The sequence below is a fragment of the Pelobates fuscus genome, chromosome 4, assembly GCF_036172605.1.
Source record: "Pelobates fuscus isolate aPelFus1 chromosome 4, aPelFus1.pri, whole genome shotgun sequence".
Taxonomy (NCBI): Eukaryota; Metazoa; Chordata; class Amphibia; order Anura; family Pelobatidae; genus Pelobates; species Pelobates fuscus.
Window position 1 is genome coordinate 161,502,336 of NC_086320.1, and position 24,308 is coordinate 161,526,643.

Below are 24,308 nucleotides of genomic sequence, written 5' to 3' on the forward strand. Positions count from 1 at the left end.
CATGGACTTGTTTTATTTGTTTCAACCTAACTTGTAACAAAATAGCTTCTTTTTTTTTTAATCTAGTTTATTTGCCCGCTAAAGCTATGAACAGATTGGTTATAGCTAGTAGAAGTGTTTCAAAGAAACGGCCAAAAGAATGTAAAAGTACCTTTTCCAGCTGTCATGATGCTAACTGGGATGATAACTTTGACAACAGAACTGCATTAAACTGGATTCTTACCATGTGAGTAACTGAAAGTACGCAACACGTACTGCTCACTTTTCTAAAACAATGTAACCCCTTAAGGACACATGACATGTGTGACATGTCATGATTCCCCTTTATTCCAGAAGTTTGGTCCTTAAGGGGTTAAAAAAAAAAAAAAAAACATTTTAAAGCAACTTTTGGTTGTAGCTACATTCCTGCTAATATTTGTTCAAAAGAAAAGGCCCAATGTTATTGCCCTTCAGGAGAGTAAGAAGAAAAATCTTTGAAGTGCACAAGTACTTTCTTGAACTTATGCTGTTCACAAAACACGTTTTCAATGCAAGTCAGTGTGCAAGCTGGATCCACTTCATAAGCAGAAATCACAAGTTTTATCAAGATTCAATAGGTTTTCCAAAAGTTGCAGCAAACCATACCATTTTAAACAAGGATGTGTAAAAAGACATGGTAAATTCTTTTATATTTATTACTGCTGAAAATAATAAAAAAACAATAAAAAACAATATTTCAGCTAAATTTCTAGTGGTTATTCATAAAGCAAATACTAATCACCTGAGTTAACTAGTCAACAAAATAGCTAGAAAGGTTTTATGTTTTTGTTTTTTTAATATATTTGTTTCCTTATTACAATTGTGTGTATCTGAATTTATTTTCATTCAAGCACTGCATTACTGGTTTATTGGTAAGAAACATTTAGCATCTGGTCGTATTGGGGTTGATTGTAGACTCTAGGACTTTATTGCCCAAGTTACTGGTACACTGTTAATAACCTTGAAATGACTGATTATGATGCTGCTATGAACAGAGCTTGAGCTTTTAACTCGTATTAAAGGTATTGCAGTTAGATAACTGACATCTCTTCTCCGCAATAATTTCAAGAAAAAGAGCTAATGCAGATGGAACAGTGTTACTAATGTATACGCAGTTTATTATTAAGGATATATTAGCATATGTTCTATCTTGTCACCAATATATACAAATCATAAATGGGATAGATAAAGGTCTACGACCAACAGCCAGGTTCATGCAGTCATCACCATGTACAAAACACATAGAAAACATCGTTATGATTTCGTTGTTGTTTTTTTTTTTTTTTTTTAAATCTGCTAATGCCACCAGGAGGTAGGTTTAAGCTGCAAAGTAAAATAAAAGCATCCTAAAACCATTACAAAAATAAAGACACATCATTGCAGCATCATTAGATGCTTCAACTTTGTAATGCAGCTGACTTGTTAGTGGTGTTCTTATCTGGCAAAGGGCGACACCTGCTGGGGCAAGTAGAATATAAGCATCGAAGACTTTTCAAACTTCTCCACGGGAATATCTTGGTGCACATTGCTTTATAATTTAATCTAAACCACATAAAGTATTTCCCCAAATAACATATAAAGGTGCATTAAAACACCTTTTTTTCCCAATAAATGGAAAATATATTAATTTAATTAAATTAGAACAATATTTGAATGTATAAATTACAATTAAATACTGAGATTTCTTTAAAATTCTGCACATTAATAATAAAAATAAATACAAATAAAAAAAAACACACACAGCACTAATTGGGTAATTCATCAATTCAGAAAGCTCAAGATTTAAAATGGAACTGCAAAATAAAAAATGTTTTTAGAAATGTTTTTAGAAAGAGAGAGAAAAAGCTATTCTGTTAAGCATATGTGTAATAAACATATGTTTATATGACTGCCCAAAAAGTGGTGATAAGAAAGGAATAGTAATATGTCATGACTCAAAGGTGTATTGCCAAATTTTAATTAGTGTGTTTTTTGATCCCTAACTGGCATGAATAGTTTGGGCTTGAACAGCACTGAATGAAGAATTCCTCTGCCCTCCTCAAAAATTTGCTTACTATGCCCAAATACACACAAACACATGCACCCTGTATCAAGAGTTTTGAACCTAAAATGAAAGCCATATAAATCTGAAATTAATAAAAAGCAATAGTAGTGAAAAGCAATACATAACAATCTTACACTGAGTATGTACGTTTTTCACCTCAGATTCTTTAGAGGTGGTGTTCATCTGCCCAGAACAAAAGGGGAATCAATCTCCTCCAGCAGTTATCAATTATAGTCAGTTGACAATTGGGTCTGAGGCAGGGTGGGGGAAATAGGATATTCCCAGTTGCATGTTGTCATGCTAAATGTTTCACCTGGCGTGACAGCTTGATTCACATATTAACATTCCTCACATTACAAGCCTGGATTCTAATGAGGGGAGCATCCCGCCACACACGAGATGTGCAGCAGATAGCCAAGGGGGTAATTCCACAAACAAAAAGTGGGAAAAAAACAAGTATTTACTGACCGTTAACATGTAAAACACATAGATCACCCAAAATTGCCCACATCTTGGCCATCATTTTATTTCTATTTAAAATTTCACTAGTGAGAAATGTAAAGGTTTTAATCAAAAGTGAAAAATTATAAGATGAGAAGCATAAATTTCTAGCCAAAAAGATATTGGCATCCGTGTTTTAGGATAGACAGATGGTGGCAATAACGGTTACGTCCTGGCCTGTCATTAAAGTGCAGAAATCATTTGTCAGGTAATTGTGTTTGGAAAAGTCATAGTTAATGACATGCTATTTTACATTTTTAAAAAAGGAGGGTTAAGGCATTTTTCACTTGTTTAAACTGTTCAAAATTAATCATTTAGACGGTTCAAAGTGGGAGTGCCTTTCCCTCGGGCTTGAATTTCGTTCGTTCTCCCTCGTGCCATCATTGTCACTAGTAAGGTCATAATCTTCTCACAAGATGATACACCATTTTGCCCTTTAAACTATAAAACCAAATACACTCAGAAACAATCACTCAAGGAAATCACAAAGACTTCAATACATTATTCTCAAAAGCTATCACTCACATGTAAAGAACAAGCATTCCACAAAGTAGCTTCTGTAAATAATCATTAGTGAGGATGAAACACAGTGGGCTTACTACAATCACTGCAATTCTATCATTTGTAAACTTAAAAAGCTTTATTCTCATTCAAATCGATTGGGCACCTTTTTAATCAAATTGATTTAAAGGATTCAAAAAAATACACATCCATAGCTTCCTGTTTATGGGGCTTGTTTTTTTCTTTCTCTCATTTACCCTGCCCTATCTATTGTTAGTTTTCATCCACAATGTCTACACAACACACCATCACCTTTGGGAATTGGCTTTTTCTTTGGAGATTGGTCACAAGAGACAGACGGCAGAAGCATCAACTTCCTAAATGCACACTAAAAGGGGATTAAAGGGTGGGCTTGGCCCAGGACGTCTATTTGTATTTTACAGCCATCTGTGTTAGTCACTAAAGTGCGTATTGTCTGCAATTGAAAAGCAAATGTCCTTTTTAGGGCCAAAATAGACATACTGAAAACATAATTACTTTAAGTTCTCTTCGAATACCTCTCAATTCATACTTTAGTGAATAACTCTGCCTGCCTTTAAGCTTAAAGGGACACTCCACTGTCCAAATCGAAAATAAATAAAAATCTCTGTTTAGTAGATATACCCTAAATGAACACTGGTATGCATTTAATTATGCTTTTTTTCCATTAAGGGTATATCTAAAGACAGCTTGCAAAAGCTGCAGTTCTCTTGTCTGCTGCCTTTGCAAGCCCTACCCCCAGCCAGACTTTTTGTGACTGTCCAATCATAGACTTACCCATACAGGTCAATGAGAAGTCTTTGCAAGTATCAAAATCTGTTGCCTCCTTGAAAGCCATTGGGTTGTGGCCAGGAAATCTGCACTTACTGCAAACTGAAAAAACACACTTTTCACACATAAAGCTTTTCGGCAAGCTAAAGTGCTTTAGGGGTCTGGAGTGTCTCTTTAACATCCAGCACAAGCTATTGATGAAGGAACATGAAGATCTACAATTGGGAACCTTCTGTGAAGGCAGTGTTAGAAATAAATATATTTTGTGCATCTAAAAACATGGAGAGATCCTTCCAGATCGTTATCTTTTTCACAACAAGTATATTTTTTATTTCATGGAGAAACTTAGTCTTGAATTCATGCTATGGTGATTTAGTGCTTGATGTGGAAGTAGGCTTTGGGTGCCTTTCCCCAGTTCTTTGTCCAAACATTTGAGTGTTTTGACCCGGAGTCCTCATAGCACCTACTGCCTGGCACCTGCTAGTCTATTGCTAATTCCAGAATTTTTACCTTCATATTAGCAATATTAATTACACCCATATTTAAAAGCCATTGTTTAGATGAGAGGGTCAGCTGACATGTTAGAAGTAAGACTGAGGATGGTTGTGATGAGCTGGCATTGCTGGGAACAAGGAGGATGAAGGGAGGATGCCACTATGGGAAATTCAAAGCACCCACACACACCCTACATCTTCTTCCCACAAAATATAACACAGCTTAAGGCAGCAATGTTACATATATGATTGTTTTATAAACTGGTGATTGAACGGACATAAAAAGCACCATCATTAATACATTGTGTTGCAATGATTATAGAGCCATGACTCCCCAGTGCCATCCGCTGGCTATTTATAAAACTTATTAGAAATAGTTTGACTCTGAAGTCGCTGTTTCAGCTACCAGCCAGTCTTTCTTCTGGTCTGAGAAAGCTAAATTACATACTTTCACACTATTACCCTGGTTAGTTAGCTGAAAGCTTTCTGCCAATGAATACCGTCACACCTGGTATAAATTGGTATGATAATACTTGAGTAAAAACTTCCACTTTGTCAGACAGACCAACTCAGACTGGAAGGACCACACAGTAAAGTGTGAAACAATTTTTAAGCATTTTGACAGATTACTGGTGGAGAGTGTCTGGGGACTCCTGAAACCATAACTACTAAAGCACTGTAGTGGTTATGGTTAATAGTGTCCCTCTATATATTATCTCTTGCCACATGAATCTCTAAGATGTATTCTTTTTACATTGTCATTTAAAGCATAAAAATATGTTTAAATTGAATTTAGTTTTAAAATAACTAAAATAAATTATATTATAACATTGTACTTATTTTGATGTATTTATTTACATTCCACAAATCATGTTCATCTTTGTAAATCCTATAGACTGTAAACTCGTTTGAGCAGGATCCTCTTCAACCTATCGTTCCTGTAAGTTTTCTTGTAATTGTCCTATTTATAATTAAATCCCCCCTCTCATAATATTGTAAAGTGCTATGGAATCTGTTGGCACTATATAAATGGCAATAATAGTAATAATAAATGTCTATTAACAGCAAGAGTTACACTTGTAAGGAACAGTAACTCCACATCCATGGGATTTAAAGTTTACTAACGTGAAACTGAATTGCATGTCTTTATGAGTGTAATATTCTTATAATAGAAAGGACTGATATGAACTTTCATCTGACTAAATACATTTTTCAATACTTGACAAATATAATCCTAAAGATTATGTAGATTTTGCAAGATGAAAAACAGGAAACCGTGTTCATCCTTTCTTTTCTTTATAACAATAGTCAGCACTGGAACAAACTGGGTTAGATCAGTAGGCTATGAACTTATTGCAAGTCCACTGGGTTATAACTTTTAACCCCTTTATGTTTGACTGGGTGGAGCAGAATCATTTTTCCCTACAGTTTACTGAAGTGCCTTGTGCATAGTTTTTTTGATCAGGTCTGCACATATGAGTTGTTAACATAAGTGTGAGAGTGAAATCTTGGGTGTACTAACTGGTCAATGATCCAGGTATCATAATAATGAAGAAAAAATAACACTATTGATCAGGCAAAACAGAAAGTCATACCAAATAGAAGATAGCAAATAGCCACTAACCAAAATTTAAATTGGCAAGTCAGGGGGTCGGCAAAAAACTAAACTCCATAGATCGGGGGTAACCCAGATGAGTAAATACTCAAAAACTCCAGATTCCTGAACCTATGAACTGATTGGGTAAGATACCAGAAAAAGAGGGAGATAATAGTGTGTAAATACAACTTAACTTTCATTATTTAACCCCTTCAGAACGGAGTCAATAGTGCACGTTCTGATAAAAACAAAACGTAAACAAAAACTGGAATTTTTCTTTTTAATTTGCATTTCCGTCTGACATTTTAACTGTGAATGTGAATGTCATAAAAAATGCACATATTTGTAATAAGCAATGTCTCACGAGTACAACACTACCCCACATTAACAGGTTTTATGTTGTTTTGGAAAGTTACAGGGTCAAATATAGAACATTCCATTTTCAAATTGAAATTTTCCAGATTAGTAATGTTACCTTTGAGACGGTGTGGTAGCCCAGGAATGAGAATTACCCCCATAATGGCATAGCATTTGAAAAAGTAGACAAGCCAAGGTATTGAAAGTGGGGTATGTTTAGTCTTTTTTAGTAGCCACTTAGTCACAATATATTTAATTTATTTTTACACTTGTTTAATTTTTTTTTTTTTTTTACTTTCCTACCAGCAGGGGGACTGTCTGATATTTTAGACAGTCCCCCTGCTGGCAGATCCATAGCCAGCTATAGGGGGCCATGTGATCGCTCTTTGAGAGCGATCACATGGCCCCCGGGGGCCTCATTTGCCGGAGGGGGGCTGCCTGGGCTGTCAGGCAGCCCCCCAGAAGAGGATCGCGGCAGAGGTGAGTACAACTGATCTCCAGGGGCTCAAAGCCGTTACGGCGTTCCATGCCGTCGCAACGGCTTTAAAGCCCATTTAATACAGGACGGCATGGAACGTCGTAACGGCGTTAAGGGGTTAATAAAAAGAGGGGTTGCTGTTGCACATATAGACACAGTATAAAGTAGTGAGCATACAATCCAAATTACCCATATGAATATATACAGAGGGACTTCATTTTACCGGCTCAGAGCACATGCACGCACTCTGAGCTAGGGAGAGTAGGGAATGTGGGGTTTACAAGGAATTGGGAATATTAAAAATAAGATTTTTTTTTAATTTTTTTTTAAACTGTTAATTCTTACTGTAGGAAGTTGGTGATGAAGGTCACAAAGGGAGGAGAGATCTAAGCTTCCCTTTGCAGGCACGCTCCCAGCTACCATCATTTTTGCACAGAATTGCCATTACACACTAAGTCACGTGTGCCGGGGATGTAACTAGCCTCTGGCACAAAAGTGCAAATATTTCTGTATAGAAACATAGAATGTGATGGCAGATAATAATCATTCGGCCCATCCAGTCTGCCCAATTTTTTAAATACTTTCACTAGTCCCTGACCTTATCTTATAGTTAGGATAGCCTTATGCATATCCCATGCATGCTTAAACTCTGTTACTATGTTAACCGCTACCACTTCAGCTGGAAGGCTATTCCATGCATCCACTAACCTCTCAGTAAAGTAATACCTCCGGATATTATTTTTAAACCTTTGCCCCTCTAATTTAAGACTATGTCCTCTTGTTGTGGTAGTTTTTTTTCTTTTACATATAGTCTCCTCCTTTACTATATTAATTCCATTTATGTATTTAAATGTTTCTATCATATCTTCCCTGTCTTGTCTTTCCTCCAAGCTATACATGTTAAGTTCCTTTAACCTTTCCTTGTAAGTTTTATCCTGCAATCCATGAACCAGTTTAGTAGCCCTTCGCTGAACTCTCTCTAAAGTATCAATATCCTTCTGGAGATACAGTCTCCAGTACTGCGTACAAAACTCCAAGTGAGATCTCACCAGTGTTCTGTACAATGACATGAGCCCTTCCCTCTTTCTACTGCTAATACCTCTCCCTATTCCGCATTCTGCTAGCATTTCCTGCTGCTCTATTACATTGTCTGCCTACCTTTAAGTAATCAGAAATAATCACCCCTAAATGCCTTTCCTCAGATGTTGAGGTTAGGACTCAAATATTCTGCACTCTGCCCTTGGGTTTTTACGTCTGAGATGCATTATCTTGCACTTTTCCACATTAAATGTCAGTTGCCACAACTCTGACCATTTTTAAAGTTTACCTAAATCATTTGTCATTTGGCTTATCCCTCCTGGAATATCAACCCTGTTACATATCTTAGAATCATCAGCAGAAAGACATACCTTACCATCAAGACCTTCTGCAATATCACTAATAAAAATATTAAAGAGAATGGGTCCAAATACAGATCCCTGAGGCACCCCATTGGTGACAAGTGCATGCTTTTAATATACTCCATTGACTATAACCCTCTGTTGCCTGTCACTCAGCCACTGCCTTACCCATTCAACAATATTGGAATCCAGAATTAAAGATTACAGTTTATTGATAAGCCTTCTATGTGTAACAGTGTCAGAAGGTAAGCAATGTCTACTGAACCACTCTGGTCTTTTATTTTAGTTAGCCAATTAAAAAAAAAAATAAGATTAGTTTGGCATGATCTCCCTGAAGTAAACCCATGTTGTCTCTGATCTTGAAATCCATGTGATTTTAGATGTTCAACAATCCTGTCCTTTAACATGGTTTCCATTACTTTCCCCACTACTGAAGTAAGGCTTACTGGCCTATAGTTGCCCGACTCTTCCCTACTACCTTTCTTGTGAATGGGCACAACATTTGCTAATTTCCAATCTTCTGGGACTACTCCTGTTAACAATGATTGGTTAAATAAATCTTGTTAATGGTTTTGCTAGTACACCACTAAGCTCTTTTAATAACTTTGGATGTATTCCATCAGGTCCCATTGACTTATTTGACAGTTGAAATAGAACCTCTCCCTCTGTAAACTCACGTGTAATAAATTATTCATTTATCCTTTTTCTTAACTGAGGTCCCTTTCCTTCATTTTCATCTGTAAATACTGAACAAAAATATTCATTCAGGCAGTCAGCTAAACCTTTATCCTCATCTACATACCTTCCTTCTTTTTTTTTTTAATCTAACTAATCCTTGTTTTACTTTCCTTTTCTCATTTATGTATCTAAAAATGTTTTGTCCCCTTTTTTTACTGACTGTGCTATTTTCTCTTCTGCGTGTGATTTGGACGCTCTTATAACTTGCTTAACCTCTTTCTGCCTAATCTTACAGATCATTCTGTCTTCCTCACTCTGGTTTTTTTATAATTACTAAATGCTAACTTTTTGTTTTTTACTATTTTGGCCACATCTCCGGAGTACCACAGTGGTTTCTTGAACGTTTTGCTTTTACTGACAAGCCTAATGCAATTTTCTGTTGCCTTCAGCAGTGCAACTTTTAAATAATCCCATTTCTCCATTTAAATTGCTCCAGTCTGATAATGACTCCTTTACACATATTCTAATTTTAGAAAAGTCTGTTTTTAAAGCTTAAAACTTTAGTTTTTGTGTGGTGTGACTCAAACACTGTTCTTATATTAAACCACACTGACTGATGATCACTGGATTCTAAACTTTCACCTACAGTAATATCTGATAACAAATCTCCATTTGTTAACACTAAATCTAGTATGAGACACAAAAACAGAGGAAGATAAGGGTAGCGCCACAATATAAAGAAAATACAATAGTTTAGTCCACAAATAAATGAGTATAAAAAAAGTCCTGAGAGGGGGACCAAAAGTCCAATATGTGAAAATCCGCAGTAATAGTAATGGGAATACACTTCCAAATAGTGCTGGTCCAACTGGGTGTCTTCATGATTCTTCTATGAGTGTATCAGGTGGTTTCAATACTGGGTTCCATATGAAATAACAGAAACATGGTCCTCATACTACCAAGACACCACTCTCACCACGTATCCTTGCAAGTGGGGATTGTACCACTGTATGCCATTCATACTGGAGCTAGTTACAGCTCCATAAAACGTGAGTAGGACTATATCAGTCCTTTTAACAACTCCCAGATAGAACACACTACCCTATTATTCCTTCTCTTTCTGTTATTTCATACGGAACCCAATACTGAAACCACATGATACCCTCAGAGAAGAATCACTAAGACACCCAGTTGGATGTCTCATTTTCATTTAGTAGGGTTAGAGGGATTCCTCCTTTAGGGTTAGCTGCCACCTCTAAAATACCTGTACTAGTTAGATATTTTAGCGCTTTCTACTAAATCTAGTATGGCCTCTTTACAAGTTGGCTCCTCAACGAGTTGTTTTAGAGACAATCCCAGTAGGGAGTTTAGAATATGTGTGCTCCTGGCACAAGCAGCTATTTTTGTTTTCCAATTCACATCAGGAATATTAAAGTCACCCATGATGATAACTTCCCCCTTCATTGTCATTTTAGCTATTTCCTTAACTAGTAGATTATCTAACTTTTCTATTTGTCCTGGTGGCCCATAAATCACACCTACACAAGTTACTGTGTGATTACCAATTTCTAACGTAACCCAAACGGACTCTATGTTCACCTCACTAACTTTTATTAGGCTAGATTTTATGGTATCCTTTACATACTGTATGTGACGCGTTTCAAGAAGTAGAACTGCACATACAGATTACTTTCTCCATGACCACTTCCAAAAGTGCAAGTGGTCATGGAGGCTGTAGTAACCCTTAAAACGTTACAGCCTAACTGAATGTGATTTGTATGCTGAGCAAATGAACATGAAAAATAAGATGATAAATGCACATTGTCAGGGTATTTATATCGGCAGACATTTTGTGCTATGATAGAAATTAAAATGTATATTGTCAGAGTCAATCTGAACAGAGCAGACTCCATTTTGTTATTTTCAAGTTAACAAAAGACACAAAAATTCTATCCCTTCTGTAAAACTAACCACTTTGCCAGAGCTAAAGGAATGCTTAGTATATACAAACCTGTTGATAAGAGATGAGAACGGGGGATGGACAGACTGTCTAAATGCTAATGGAATATAATCAATTCTAAACCCAGACATTTGTGACAGAGAAGATTAAATAATTTTATTTTTGTTTCGATATTGTATAACGTCCCATTGTAAGTTTAGGGGTCATACTTAGTTATAACTGTCATATTAGAAATTATAGCAGAATTTGCCAGACACATAGTCTGGACAAAACTCAAAGAAACTCTTGAACTGACAGAAAACTTAAGTTATAGATAACTATAAAGATAAGGTAAATGACGTCAAAATAGCCACCAGGAAAAGTTAACTCTTTCCTGGATAGGTATGTTTAGTGGGACGAGACTGCCCTCTATAGACCAAATACTTAATTTGTTATCTGGAAGGTAACCACACCTCCAGTGTTTCTATTGGTCTATCACCTAGTGAATTTTTCCTTTAAAAGTTAAGACAAAGGGAAGAGAGAGGTATGCAGAGAAAGCAAAGGGTATGCAAAGGAGGCAGTCAGGATCGCAGGCTAAGAAAGAAAACCAGAGTCAGAGCAAGAAATCCAAACAAGTTCCTGAGACTACCTACTAATCTGATGAAAATATCTACTCAACTGGTAATTATACTGGCTTCATTTAATTAATCTAAATTAATTAAAATTTTTCGAATAGCATGATATATGACTGAATAAATCACGATCAGATTTCGAAATTTAGAAATCTTAGTTAACTAAGAAATATATATTTATAACCATTCCATGCTGCAGATGGAATTAGAATAAATATGTATTTATGTGACATATCACATGTTAGCATATCGTGATATTTATCCAGGTGTATTGATTTGCTCTAAAATAAGATAAAATATCTGTTTAGGTAAGTTAAAATTCTGCTTATAGAACATGGTAGATTACTCTTATTGGATGGTTCCAGGAAATGACTAATGAGCTGGTATAAATGTTATTTTATTTAAAATCACATGAGAATGGGTCTTAATTACCTAGGAGGTCTAACCAGCATTGAAAGGGTTATTCTAACCGTCAGCTAAAGTTTTATGGCCTTAAGCTGTAAGCTGTGTCTGTGTGAAAGTTTTTTCGTTTCTCTGTGAAAGACAGTCATAAATCTTGTCTTAACCATTGGAATGTATTGCCAATTGTATTGCATACTCATGTTATACTGTATATTCATTGATTATTGTCACGCATGTTACTTATTATTATTATTTAAATTGTCACAATAAATTGTATCTATTTTTATAACAAATTGTGATTTTATTTATATGGAATACATTTCACTTACACGATAACGATCTTTGTGATCTGAGAATTGAAGTAGTGGGCAATTCTCAACTGTTTACTATTATTATCCCATAAATATCCCCACAACATATAGTATGTGCTGTGATTTGTGTAATTATCCCAGAGCACTGGAATCACAGGCTAAAACTCCAGAATTAATAGTTTCTGCAGGAGAAAATAAAACTAGATGTTCAGTTTCATTAAAATGAAAATGTCAAAAATACTAAAATGCTAGCAAAAACAAAAATCTAAAGATATAGAAAAGCTCTCAAGAGGAGCACTGACTAGTTTATATTTGCAAAATCAGTGCTCAAGGATGAGCAACCATAAGTAAGCAAAGGGAATAAGTAGTTTAGATGCTGACTAAGGAAGAAGTTGTGCTATGAGACCCGAAACACCAAGTCAATTAACCAGGAGAAATATTGTATGCAAAATTCCAGCACAATTAAACTTTAAAAAGGTTATATAACAAACGCAAGGCAGATCTCAAGCCAGCTATATTGAGGTATATAAATCACACAATAAACTGTAATCCAGTACGGTAGAAGAATGAGCACTGGTAGTATGGAGGAAACACAAACCGGTAACATTCTCTGCAACTTTGATTTCCTCTGGGTATTCACGGAAATCAAATGTAGCAGAGTTGGTAATTTCAGAATCCATGGAAAGTGAAAAGGAGTATAGCCATTCCTTTTCATACTGAGGAATGGGCTGTGTCCCTGAAATGTTTGCAGCTCATTTAGGAACCGTAAATAAAAGAGGTCTCACTGATGCCAAGTGTTTGATTCCTTTCTTTTTTGTATTTTGCCATATTGGAGTAGGTAAATTGCATTTATGAGGATATCCTAAACAACACAGTAGTTCAATGAATTAAAGGGACACTATAGTCACCAGAACAACTACAGCTTAATGTAGTTGTTCTTGTGAGTATAATCATTGCCTTCAGGCATGTTCATGCAAACACTGCCTTTTCAGAGAAACGGCAGTGTTTACATTGCCCCTAGGGACATCTCCAAGTGACCACTCCTCAGATGGCCACTGGAGGTGCTTCCTGGGGCAGTGCTGCACAGTAGGCAGCACTGCCATTCAGCATCTCCACTCTCTGCATGGGGACACTGAATTTTCCTCATAGAGATGCATTGATTCAACGCATCTCTATGAAGAAGTGCTGATTGGCCAAAACGGAGTTTGACCCTGCCCCCATCCCGACTCCTTGCCGGTTTTAGCCAATCCAATTCTTTCCCTAATGCAATTCTGATGATGTCATCAAGGATATGCTGTGCTGGAAATAAGGTGAGTTTCAATTCCTTTTAAGGGGCTGAGGGGGGGAGGGGGAAGCCACCTAAATGGTGGATTTAACACTATAGGGTTTGTGTTCCTTTAAGTAAACATTTCTTACCAGAATCATCTGTATCTTGATCATCTATTGGACCAACTGGAACTCCCATATCCATACATTTCTTGCTGTGTGCCTTAGATTTCATATGCTTAGTCAAATTGCCTGAAAAATACATACAAATAAGCAGATTTCATTTTAAGCCCTCAGTGTCTTTAGATTTTTGCATCAGTTGCATTGAAGGACTTCAAATTCTCATATTTTATATTCTAACAAAGTCTGAGCCATTTTGTGGCACAACCATAAATAAATAAAAAAATGTTAAATTTCTTCAACATTCATGTGACAGTTGCAGCGCTATGACCAGAAGATTAAAGAAAGTATGACAATAATTTACAGTCCCCAACGAATACCCCATTCTACCACCCATGCTCTCCCCCCACTCTGCCAGCTCCAAGGTATAGAGCAGGAAGAAATTATTTATATTGTATTCCTTTTGGACTAAATCTTGTTCACTTCATAATTCTTACTGACCATTATAAATCGCCAGCATACTCTAAAAGTGTATTCCAGTTTAGTGGGAAAACAAAATGTTAACTATGGAAGCTCTTGGTTAATATTGATCTATTTCTTGTATTTATTGAACATAGCACATGATTAATTATGTTGCTTGTCAACTGCTTACTTGATCAACACCTTTACTTATGGAGATACCTAGTGCTCTTCTTGGAAGGTTTTGGTGCTATGCATGGATACTAAATTAAGAGCAAGTATTGGAAAAATCAAAAGACCAGCATATATTGTGCCATATATTGAGTTTTGCAATCATGCTGACCACCACTAGCGTAAAAGCCTAGCACACACACAATAGGTTTGTGTAACTATGCACATAGACAAATAAGTGCTCTATAGAATTTTGTACGATCGGCAACTATTAAAGCCTATACCCCACACCTTTAGTCTTGAAGGAGAAATTACAGTAGTTGCAGTGGTAAGGTCGAACATCTGTGTGTGTACGGATATGCTTTTTGAGCATACTGGGCTTTTTGCATCGTATTCCACACTCCTCACAAATGTACTTCCCTCTTCCTCTGCCACGGACATACACGTACTCCTCATTTGATTTGTACCTAGAAAATTATTCCAAAAACAAGGACATTTGTACCTAGAAAATTATTCCAAAAACAAAGGACATAAGTTGAAGGAAGAGAAAGGCTCAAAGACAACTAGGGTTGCAAGTTTTTCTTGTTTTATACAAACAGACAATGGCTGTCACAAACCGTTTTTTTATTATTATTATTTCTGAAATCACTAGAAGTAATTTGTTTATTAATGCTCTCCTGTCGTAGGGTGAAGTGGGAGAATCACTCCACTGATGGTCTAGTGGATAGGTAGCAGAGATGTCTCTTCCTTCACAATTATGTTAAAAAAAAAAGAGCACACAGGAGAATCATTGTTCCCCCAAATGCTCGAGTTTAAGAATTATGCTTCTTCTTATGAAGAAAAAATAAAAAACAAAATACAAAAAAATACAAACATTCATTGTTATGCATTTCTTAATTGAATGTTGAATTTTTAGAGCTTGGTTTAAATTAGTTAGTTTTGTTACTTATTTTCATACAAATAATACGTAAATTTCGATTCAAATGACACTTTATCCAACAAAGAACCTCTACACAATTGTTAAACCCATCATTAAATGGTAAATTTAGTTCACCTTTAGCTGCAAGCTTTTATTGCAATCATTCTGTCAAACTCTTTCTGGTGGTAGCACATCTGCAGAACCAAAAAAAAGAAGAAGCACAGAACATAAACATGTTGAATTAACCCAATCAGGACCAGATGAAAGAAAGTTCCACCTGATCATAATAGACCTTGCTTATTAGTGGTCCTGAAAGGGTTAAATGGGGTGTATGAAGTGTTTGTACCAATTATTTAACACAGCTCAGCACAGATCTCGCTGAAAGATGGTTATGACACATTTTAAGGGCAAGGTGTACTGTGGGTAATGTATCTCCTTGCTATATACCTGCAGTGACCAAAACAAGCTTGGAAATAAGCTATTGATGCTTTATTTCCTACTGATTACAACACACTAGTGCGGCATGAACGCCGTTATCACACCCTAAAGATGTATTTCATGGTTTAATGTGGTCCTGACAGCAGAAGATTTGGTACAGCATGGAAATGCATTAATTCCTTATTACTTGATGAAGAATGTGCTCAGGTGTGGGATTCTGACATTTGGAAATCTTGCAAGCACAGCTTTATATTCACTGAAATAAATTAGTGGCGTTCTCAGAAAAGAGAGGGAAAGAGAAAGAGGTCAGAGAAATATAGATATACAGACAGCTCAAGACAAGTTACAGCAAATTAACAGCTGTGTGCTAGAATTTAGGTCATGTGTGACAATATCACAACTTGAATACAAAAGACACGGGCCACAGGGGACAGGAAATACGGCATAGTCCCATACAGGCCCGGACTGGCCATCGGCACACCGGGCAAATGCCCGGTAGGCCGCGGTCGCCATGGGCTGAGGCCGGCAGGGAAGGTCCCAGGATCTCCCCTGCCGGTCTATGCAAGGCTGGCACTATGCGAGCGCCGGCCCCGCTGTTTTCAATGAAGGGCTGGTGAGGAGATCAGAGATCTCCCTCACCGGCCCATTTGCATAGACCTGCGGCTGGGGAGGGAGGGAGAGGACCCGGCGGAGCTCTCTCTTGCAGCTCCGCCGTGTCCCTCTCGCGAGATCCGGAGCATTGCCATGCTCACAGGCTAGAGTTCACTCACCCACTGGACCATCAGGGATGCTGTGCAAGTGCCTGAACCCCCCTTCCAGATACCACAATGCCGGTCCCCCCCTCCCAGACTAAAAGGTAAGAAGGGAGGGGGGGACATAATGCCTACTTTTTTTTGTTTTTATTTACCCCCCAAACACACACACTCCCTTCTAACAGGTATACACAGCACTCTCACACCCATCATCCACAGCACTTTCACACTCAGCAGTCTCACACACACATCACACTCAGCACTCTCACACACACATCACACACAGCACTTTCACACACACATCACACACAGCACTTTCACACTCAGCACTTTCACACTCAGCACTTTCACACTCAGCACTTTCACACTCAGCACTTTCACACTCAGCACTTTCACACTCAGCACTCTCACACACATCATCCACTGTACTCTCACACACATCACACTCAGCACTCTCACACACACATCACACTCAGCACTCTCACACACACATCACACTCAGCACTCTCACACACACATCACACTCAGCACTCTCACACACACATCACACTCAGCACTCTCACACACATCATCCACTGTACTCTCACACACATCACACTCAGCACTCTCACACTCAGCACTCTCACACACATCATCCACAGCACTCTCAGACACAGCACCATCACACTCAGCACTCTCACACACAGCACCATCACACTCAGAACTCTCACACACACATCACACACAGCACTCTCACACACAGCACCATCACACTCAGCACTCACACACACACATCACACACAGCACTCTCACACACACACACAGCACTCTCACACACACATCACACACAGCACTCTCACACACACATCACACACAGCACTCTCACACACACATCACACACAGCACTCTCACACTCAGCAGTCTCACACACACATCACACACAGCACTCTCACACTCAGCACTCTCACACACAACACTCTCACACACACATCACACACAGCACTCTCATACACAGCACTCTCACATATACATCACACACAGCACCCACACACACAAATCACCCACAGCACACTCACACACATCACACAGCACCCTCACACAAATCAATCACACACATCACCATAGCACCCTCACACACAGCACCCACCGCACCCTCACACACATCACACCTCACACACACATACTGCACCCCTCACATACACACAGCCCCCCCTGACACACTGCACCACACACATACACAATACTTCCAAACATATTTATATAATATATATATTTTTTTTTATCACACACACACACTACACTCCTAACATACACACTCTGGATCCCCTATACACACACTAGATTCCTTGTAAGCAAACACATACTACACTCCTAAACACACACTCTCTAAAAACACATCACCTATACACACACACACACACACACACACTATAGCCTGTATGCACACTCTTGCTACATCCCCTATCCACACATTCTCTACAGCCCCTAGCCACATATGCATTACATTACACCACAAACACAACACAACTAAAACCAACCTTATAACACAATACCACACCACAATACTACACCACAATCAGCTCACTCTGCACACACACAATACCACAAGCAGGCTCCAAAAACATGCACAATACTCTTTCCTGGCATTTTTGTCTCCCGGTATCCATTTATAGAGACACCAGAGACAAGTTGCAAGGAAACACAGTGCAAGCATGTTATTAAATGTGCTTGCGCTGTGCATAACAAATACAGGGCTTTTTTCTCACGCCAGAGCTCTTCAGCAGAGCTCTGCGCATGGTCTGCCCTGGAAGAGCATTGAACCAACATGCTCACTTTGAGAGGGGGAGTGTTTGTCATTAATGATGACAAAACACACCCTCTCTGCCCCGCCCCCTTCTTAGTGGGTCGCTGTGATAAAAAAATGCCCGGGCCGATTTTTTTCCCAGTCCGGCCCTGGTCCCATATTGTAACTTATGGTCGCTTAGTTGATGCAGACTACTCGACTTACTTAGTATTGGCATTGGTGGGTGTGAACCCTTCAGCTAATTTAACTCAAGAACCCTTAGAAGTAAGCCTATACTAAAAAAAACAAACAAAAAAAAAACCTGCCAGACACTTGGTAATGGAACCTTTACATGATCTATGAGAAGCAGGATTCAATTCATGCTTTAAAATGATATCATGCCTAATTTGTTGGTTTCCTATTCAGTGAGCAGACTATTTGGCACCCAAACAAAATATCCTGGAAAAAAAAATTAGTATTGGCTGCATCATGCAAAAGGGGTTTGTGCTCAAGAATAACCAACTAAAAATAAACATAACTGTAAACTGTGTACTTAGAATTCTAGTGTTTGTGAAAAATCAGGGGTGTTCAGCTGACAAACTGTGGGTAATTTATTTGCAGCTGAAAACTATCAGGGACATTTCCAGTTCATTCAGCTGCTGCAAAAGTAGCGTGCAATGGTAACTACCTCTCCTTAGAGAGATAGGCAGTTGTGTCAGTGGCCACAAGCACAGAAAGGGGCCCTGAGCTGGCAGCAAGATCATGGCAACTACGTCTATGAAAAAAGCACTCAACTACCCCACCGATAAATGAGGGAGAAGAAGTAAGAAGAAGTTCTCTCCCTAAACACAAAGATGGAGGGTTAGAATTAACAAAAATATGTTGTGTTACCTGGGTATGTTTTAATGCACAGCGTATAATAAATTCCATGGAATTACAGAGCATTTTTGAATGTGTAGTTGTCTTGGGCTTCTCATTTAAAAAAAACATTTTTTTTACAAATGAATGACTAATTCTGTGAGCGATCTACTGAAATTCTATGAAATACTTTGACAAGGCTGCATTAATACAATCTTTTAATGATGGATAGGGAGGAAAGTAAGGTGTTTTTTTTAATATCCAATGCTGAGCAATTAAAGGGACAATAAGCATTAAAGAATGTTAGCTTTTGAAAGTGGCTTCGGTGTATAGATAAAATCCTTCCAATACCACTGCTCAACAATTTAGTTGTTAAACTACTTTGTTTATGCAGCTAGAGCCACACCTCCACTAGCTATGACTTCCTCAGCTTTCATGCACACTTCCTAAAAAGTTCCAGTGTGTTTAATTTAGAATGTTTGATCTTTATCTCTGTTAATTGCCTTCTAGATCCTGCAGCACTTTTTTTGTCTAAAGTTCAATTAACAGAGCAGGATATAAGAACGTATACATTAAACACATTATGCTGTAAAATGTAACTCGTAAACCATATTTCATGGAGACTGTGAGTTAGCTTTGGTCAGGAAGGGAGAACATGACAATCCCTGTGAGTTTAATGGCGAGGAATTCTAGATCACTTTAGGGCAGAGGGACACTATAGCATTAGAAATACACTTTTTCTTTAAACTAAAGTTGTTTTTGTAAAAACCAAAGAAAAAGTTTCCTGCGCTCTCTCCTAAGTCCCTATGTATATTTAAACAAATGGAGGTAATTTAGTTACTCCAATGGCCATTGGAGGGAATAGCCATTGGAGTAACGAAATGACTTCCATTTGTTTAAATATACATAGGGACTTAGGACTTAGCAGGTAATTTTTTCTTTGGTTTTTACTGTATGTATTGAGGCTGATGTGTACTGTGGTCGTTACTGCCACCCAGGAGTCATGGGAGTAAGTGCAGGACTTATCTTTTTAAAGTTGTTTTTGTGCTTAAATTGTCCCTTTATGCATGCAGTTCCTGAAACTCTATTTATTGGAGACACTATTAAGTACCGGTGGGTAACCCTGAACTCTTACAAAGCTTAAAAAAGAAGAGCGAGAGAAGTATAGATAGATCAAAATATTCGTGCTTGTATTTGAGATCATCAAGGATACGAAACCTAGCACAAGGAAAGCTAAACATAAATAAGCCAAGCATTCCATATATCACTTTAAATACTGCATCTTTGGTTAAAGGACAAATAAGTCAGAGGTCTGCCTGGACATACAACCTGAGGAGTATACATTTTTGTCTTTGAATAAACATACAACCCAATAGTGTACAGAAAAATGATTACAATAATAAACAGATCAAATGCATAAACAATAAAAATTAGAGCAGAACCATTATCAGCAATTATACAATCTGTGTTTCTGCATGGGTTTTATTAACTATACAGCCCCTCGTTCTCAGTATATTTTTTATTTGTTTTATTTCTACCGACTGTCCAACATGTGTGACATGTCATGATTGCCTTTTATTCCAGAAGTTTTGTCCTTAAGGGGTTAAAGGACTAATTTTGTTCATCTATACTTTGTGTCTATTTCGAAACCATCATAGTGAAGGACAATTTGTATATTTTTAAAACTATTTTTAATTCTAGATTTTTAATTTTTCTTCAAGCAACTTCTTGTTTTTCTACATTAAAAAGAGAAAATACATTTAGTGCAGTGAAAAAAGAAACTTCATAAAACTAAATACTTGCCCTCCATCAAATATCTTGACTCTTCTTGGTTCCATTTTGTTTAGAAAAGATTCTTTATCTTGATCAGTACCCATCTCTGCATTTGTTTTATCATCCGGTTGACTTCCTAAAGGCTTGTAGGAATATAACTGTTGTAGTTAGGAAAATAAAAAAGACATATTACTGAATATTTACTGAAGCAAATAATATATAATTTAAGATGTCCACCAGGCAAAAACATCTCTCTACTCACAGTTATTTTAAACGGATTATATCCTGTTGTGATAATCTACGGTAGGTTTATGAATTAAAGTGACTAAACAATGTTTAAGCAATTTCAGATGTAATAAATGTATTAAATGTATTGATCGTATTATTAAAATAATACACAATTTAAAATATAAATAACCTTTCTTTAGCTTTCATCACTGAAATCACTGGTTATTATTATTATTATCGCCATTTATATAGCGCCAACAGATTCCGTAACGCTTTACAATATTATGAGGGGGGGATGTAACTATAAATAGGACAATTACAAGAAAACTTACAGGAATAGGTTGAAGAGGACCCTGCTCAAACGAGCTTACAGTCTATAGGACAGTAAATATCAATCAAATAGGATGGGAGTGAAGCAGAGCTGGAGGAGAGAGTAAAGCACTGCCCTACAGGAGAGAGCAGGAGACAGGTAGGTAAGGTAGAGGTTACTCTGGGAGGCCATAAGCTTTCCTGAAGAGATGGGTTTTAAGGCCCTTTTTAAAATGATTGAAGACTAGGGGAGAGTCTGATGGTGGTAGGCAGGCTATTCCAAAGGAAAGGAGCCACCCGCGAGAGGTCCTGCAAGTGCGAGTTGGCCGTATGGGTGCGAGCAGCGGTCAGGAGGTGGTCACGGGCAGAGCGGAGGGAACGAGGAGGGGCATACCTATGGATCAGTGAAGAGATATAAGAGGGGCTAGAATTGTTTAGTGCTTTAAATGTATGGGTTAGCACTTTCAATTGACTCCTATAGGATACAGGGAGTCAATGTAAGGACTGGCAGAGGTGTGAGGTGTGAGAGGACCGACTAGAGAGGAAAATCAATCTAGCTGCAGCATTCATTATAGACTGTAGCGGGGCAATATGGCTTTTGGGGAGACCAATCAGGAGAGGGTTACAGTAATCCATGGGGGAAATTACTAGAGCATGGACAAGCTCCTTGGTAGCATCTTGTGTAAGAAAGGGGCGGATGCGGGCTATGTTTTTAAGTTGGAACCTACAGGATTTGGCAACAAACTGGATGTGAGACTCAAAGGTGAGGCCAGAGTCAAGTATGACGCCCAGACAGGTTAACTGTAAACTACTCATCCTCTGGGCTGCTTTTTGAAATGTACCAGTACAGTTAACTTAAATCAAAACTCCAAGTATCTTAACTACTACTACTAGCCCTCGCCCTCTCTCAGTCCCCTCCCCCCCAACCCCCTGTTTATTTGTGTTACGATATGAGTATATCATTATTTGCTTTGCTCAAATCCATCGTTTTAGTAAAGGCACTATAAAATCTGAATGGGGTTTTTCACTAAAGTCTGAATGCAGACTGGAAAAATGTGGTTAAAATGACCAAACTGCAACCAAATTTCGAAAGACAAATCCTATATAAAATTCACAAAATAAATCCCCGTATTTTTTTGGGCAGGTGAACCTACCGTACTCCACAGTGATTTAAACTTGCTTTACTGGAGAACATTGAAACACACTATGGAATACTCTTTCTACCAAATACTTAGCATCCAAAATGGTGCTAAAGACAGCTTTTTGTAGTTATAGGCTGTATTACAGGATGCAGCTGTCTGCCTGCAAATTTGGACTAAACAAATAGCCACAATTCGGTTAGGCTATGTCTACAAGTAGACCGCTATCAATTCTGTCTAAATAGAACATAACTGTATATGGGTTTTTGTTTATATCCATAATTTACTTCTGGATTTCAGCTTTTTGGTTGCCTCTAGACCGGCTGAAATATGATCTACAATCTCTGTGATTTGTGGATGTATTGCAAAATTTGGACATTGCTAAATATTGAGAACGAGGTCTAGATTTTGCAATTCTAAAAGTCCTTGATGGTGCTGGACTCTTTATCTAGACAGTGAGATTTGGTCCTTTGTGGTTGGATGTGTAACAAGCTGAAGTTCTACATTGTTTGTATACAGAATTTAGAGACTACCACATATATTTCTGCGTTGGACGAAATCAAGCATAGCTTTTCCATCAATCACAATGTATACCAAAAGGTAGATATCGGCAACATATTAGTAGAGCTGAAATAAGAGGGTTTCTCTATTTAAGCCACATATTAAAAACACATTAAAAAACCAAATGACATTTTGGCCATTATAGCCTTAATCACGTATGACATTAAAAGAATACCACTTGGGTATAATTGGGGATCAACCGATTTTACCTATATTATCTGCCGATATTCTGTATTTTCGGCAATATCGGTATCGGCCAATATAGATACCGATATTGCCGATATTACATACCAGGACCGCCCGGCCCATTACAAGCCCGGCGAGTCCTGGGGGGCCCAGCAACAAGCTGTGACTTACCTCCCAGCAGCTCCCCAGTGTAAATCTTGCGAGACCCGCGCCCGCAGAGCGTTGCCACGGGTTACCATGGCAACGGTCCACGCAGCACACAGGCCGCGCAACTACCACTGAAGGGAGCTACTGGGAGGTAATTCACAGCTTATTGCTGGACCATCCACAGTACTTAACAAGCCACCGGACCACCAGAGAATACTATATCCCCCCTCACTGGTAAGAAGCAGGGAGGGGGGACTAAAAAAATAAAAAGTAAAAAACATTTAAATATTAAAAAAAAAAAAATACCCCCCCCCCCCCATTTTACACAAATTACATCTCTACACAAACACACACACACACTCTGCATTATATACACACTACACACACACTGCATTCACTTTACCCACACTGCAAACACTGCATTCACTATACACACTACAAAACTCTCTCCAATCACTATACACACACTACACACACACTCTGCATTCACTATACACACTACACAAACACTCACTGCATTCACTATATATATATACACACACACTACACAAACACTCGCTGCATTCACTATACACAAACACACTCTGCATTCACTATATATACACTACACAAACACTCACTATATATACACACTACATAAACACTCACTGCATTCACCAAATATACACACTTCACAAACACGCACTGCATTCACTATATATACACACTACACAAACACACTCTGCATTCCTTATATACACACACTACACAAACACTTACTGCTTTCACTATATATACACAATACACAAACACACTCTGCATTCACTATACATATATATATATATATATACACACACTACACAAACACTCACTGCATTCACTATACACACTACACAAACACACTCTGCATTCATTATATACACACACTACACAAATATACACTGCATCCACTACACACACACTAAACAAACACACACAGCTCCCCTGTCTAAACACACTGCATCCACTACATGTGGCATGTATATTTTGTGCATTTATCTTTAGAATTATAATCTTTAGAACAATTCGGCAAGTTATCG

General features: G+C 37.9%; 1 protein-coding gene across 2 annotated transcripts in view; it reads right to left on the reverse strand.

Moving 5' to 3' along the window:
* The window catches only part of HIVEP1 (HIVEP zinc finger 1), a 236,421-nt gene that overhangs the window by 24,788 nt on the left and 187,325 nt on the right, over positions 1 to 24,308 (reverse strand). For both annotated transcript variants that reach the window (XM_063451723.1, XM_063451724.1), the window contains 3 exons: positions 20,711 to 20,838; positions 14,470 to 14,645; positions 13,579 to 13,680 (listed from right to left, as the gene is read on the reverse strand). In XM_063451723.1, the coding sequence (XP_063307793.1) occupies positions 13,579 to 13,680; positions 14,470 to 14,645; positions 20,711 to 20,838 (406 nt within the window). The remainder of the gene's footprint in view (positions 1 to 13,578; positions 13,681 to 14,469; positions 14,646 to 20,710; positions 20,839 to 24,308) is intronic.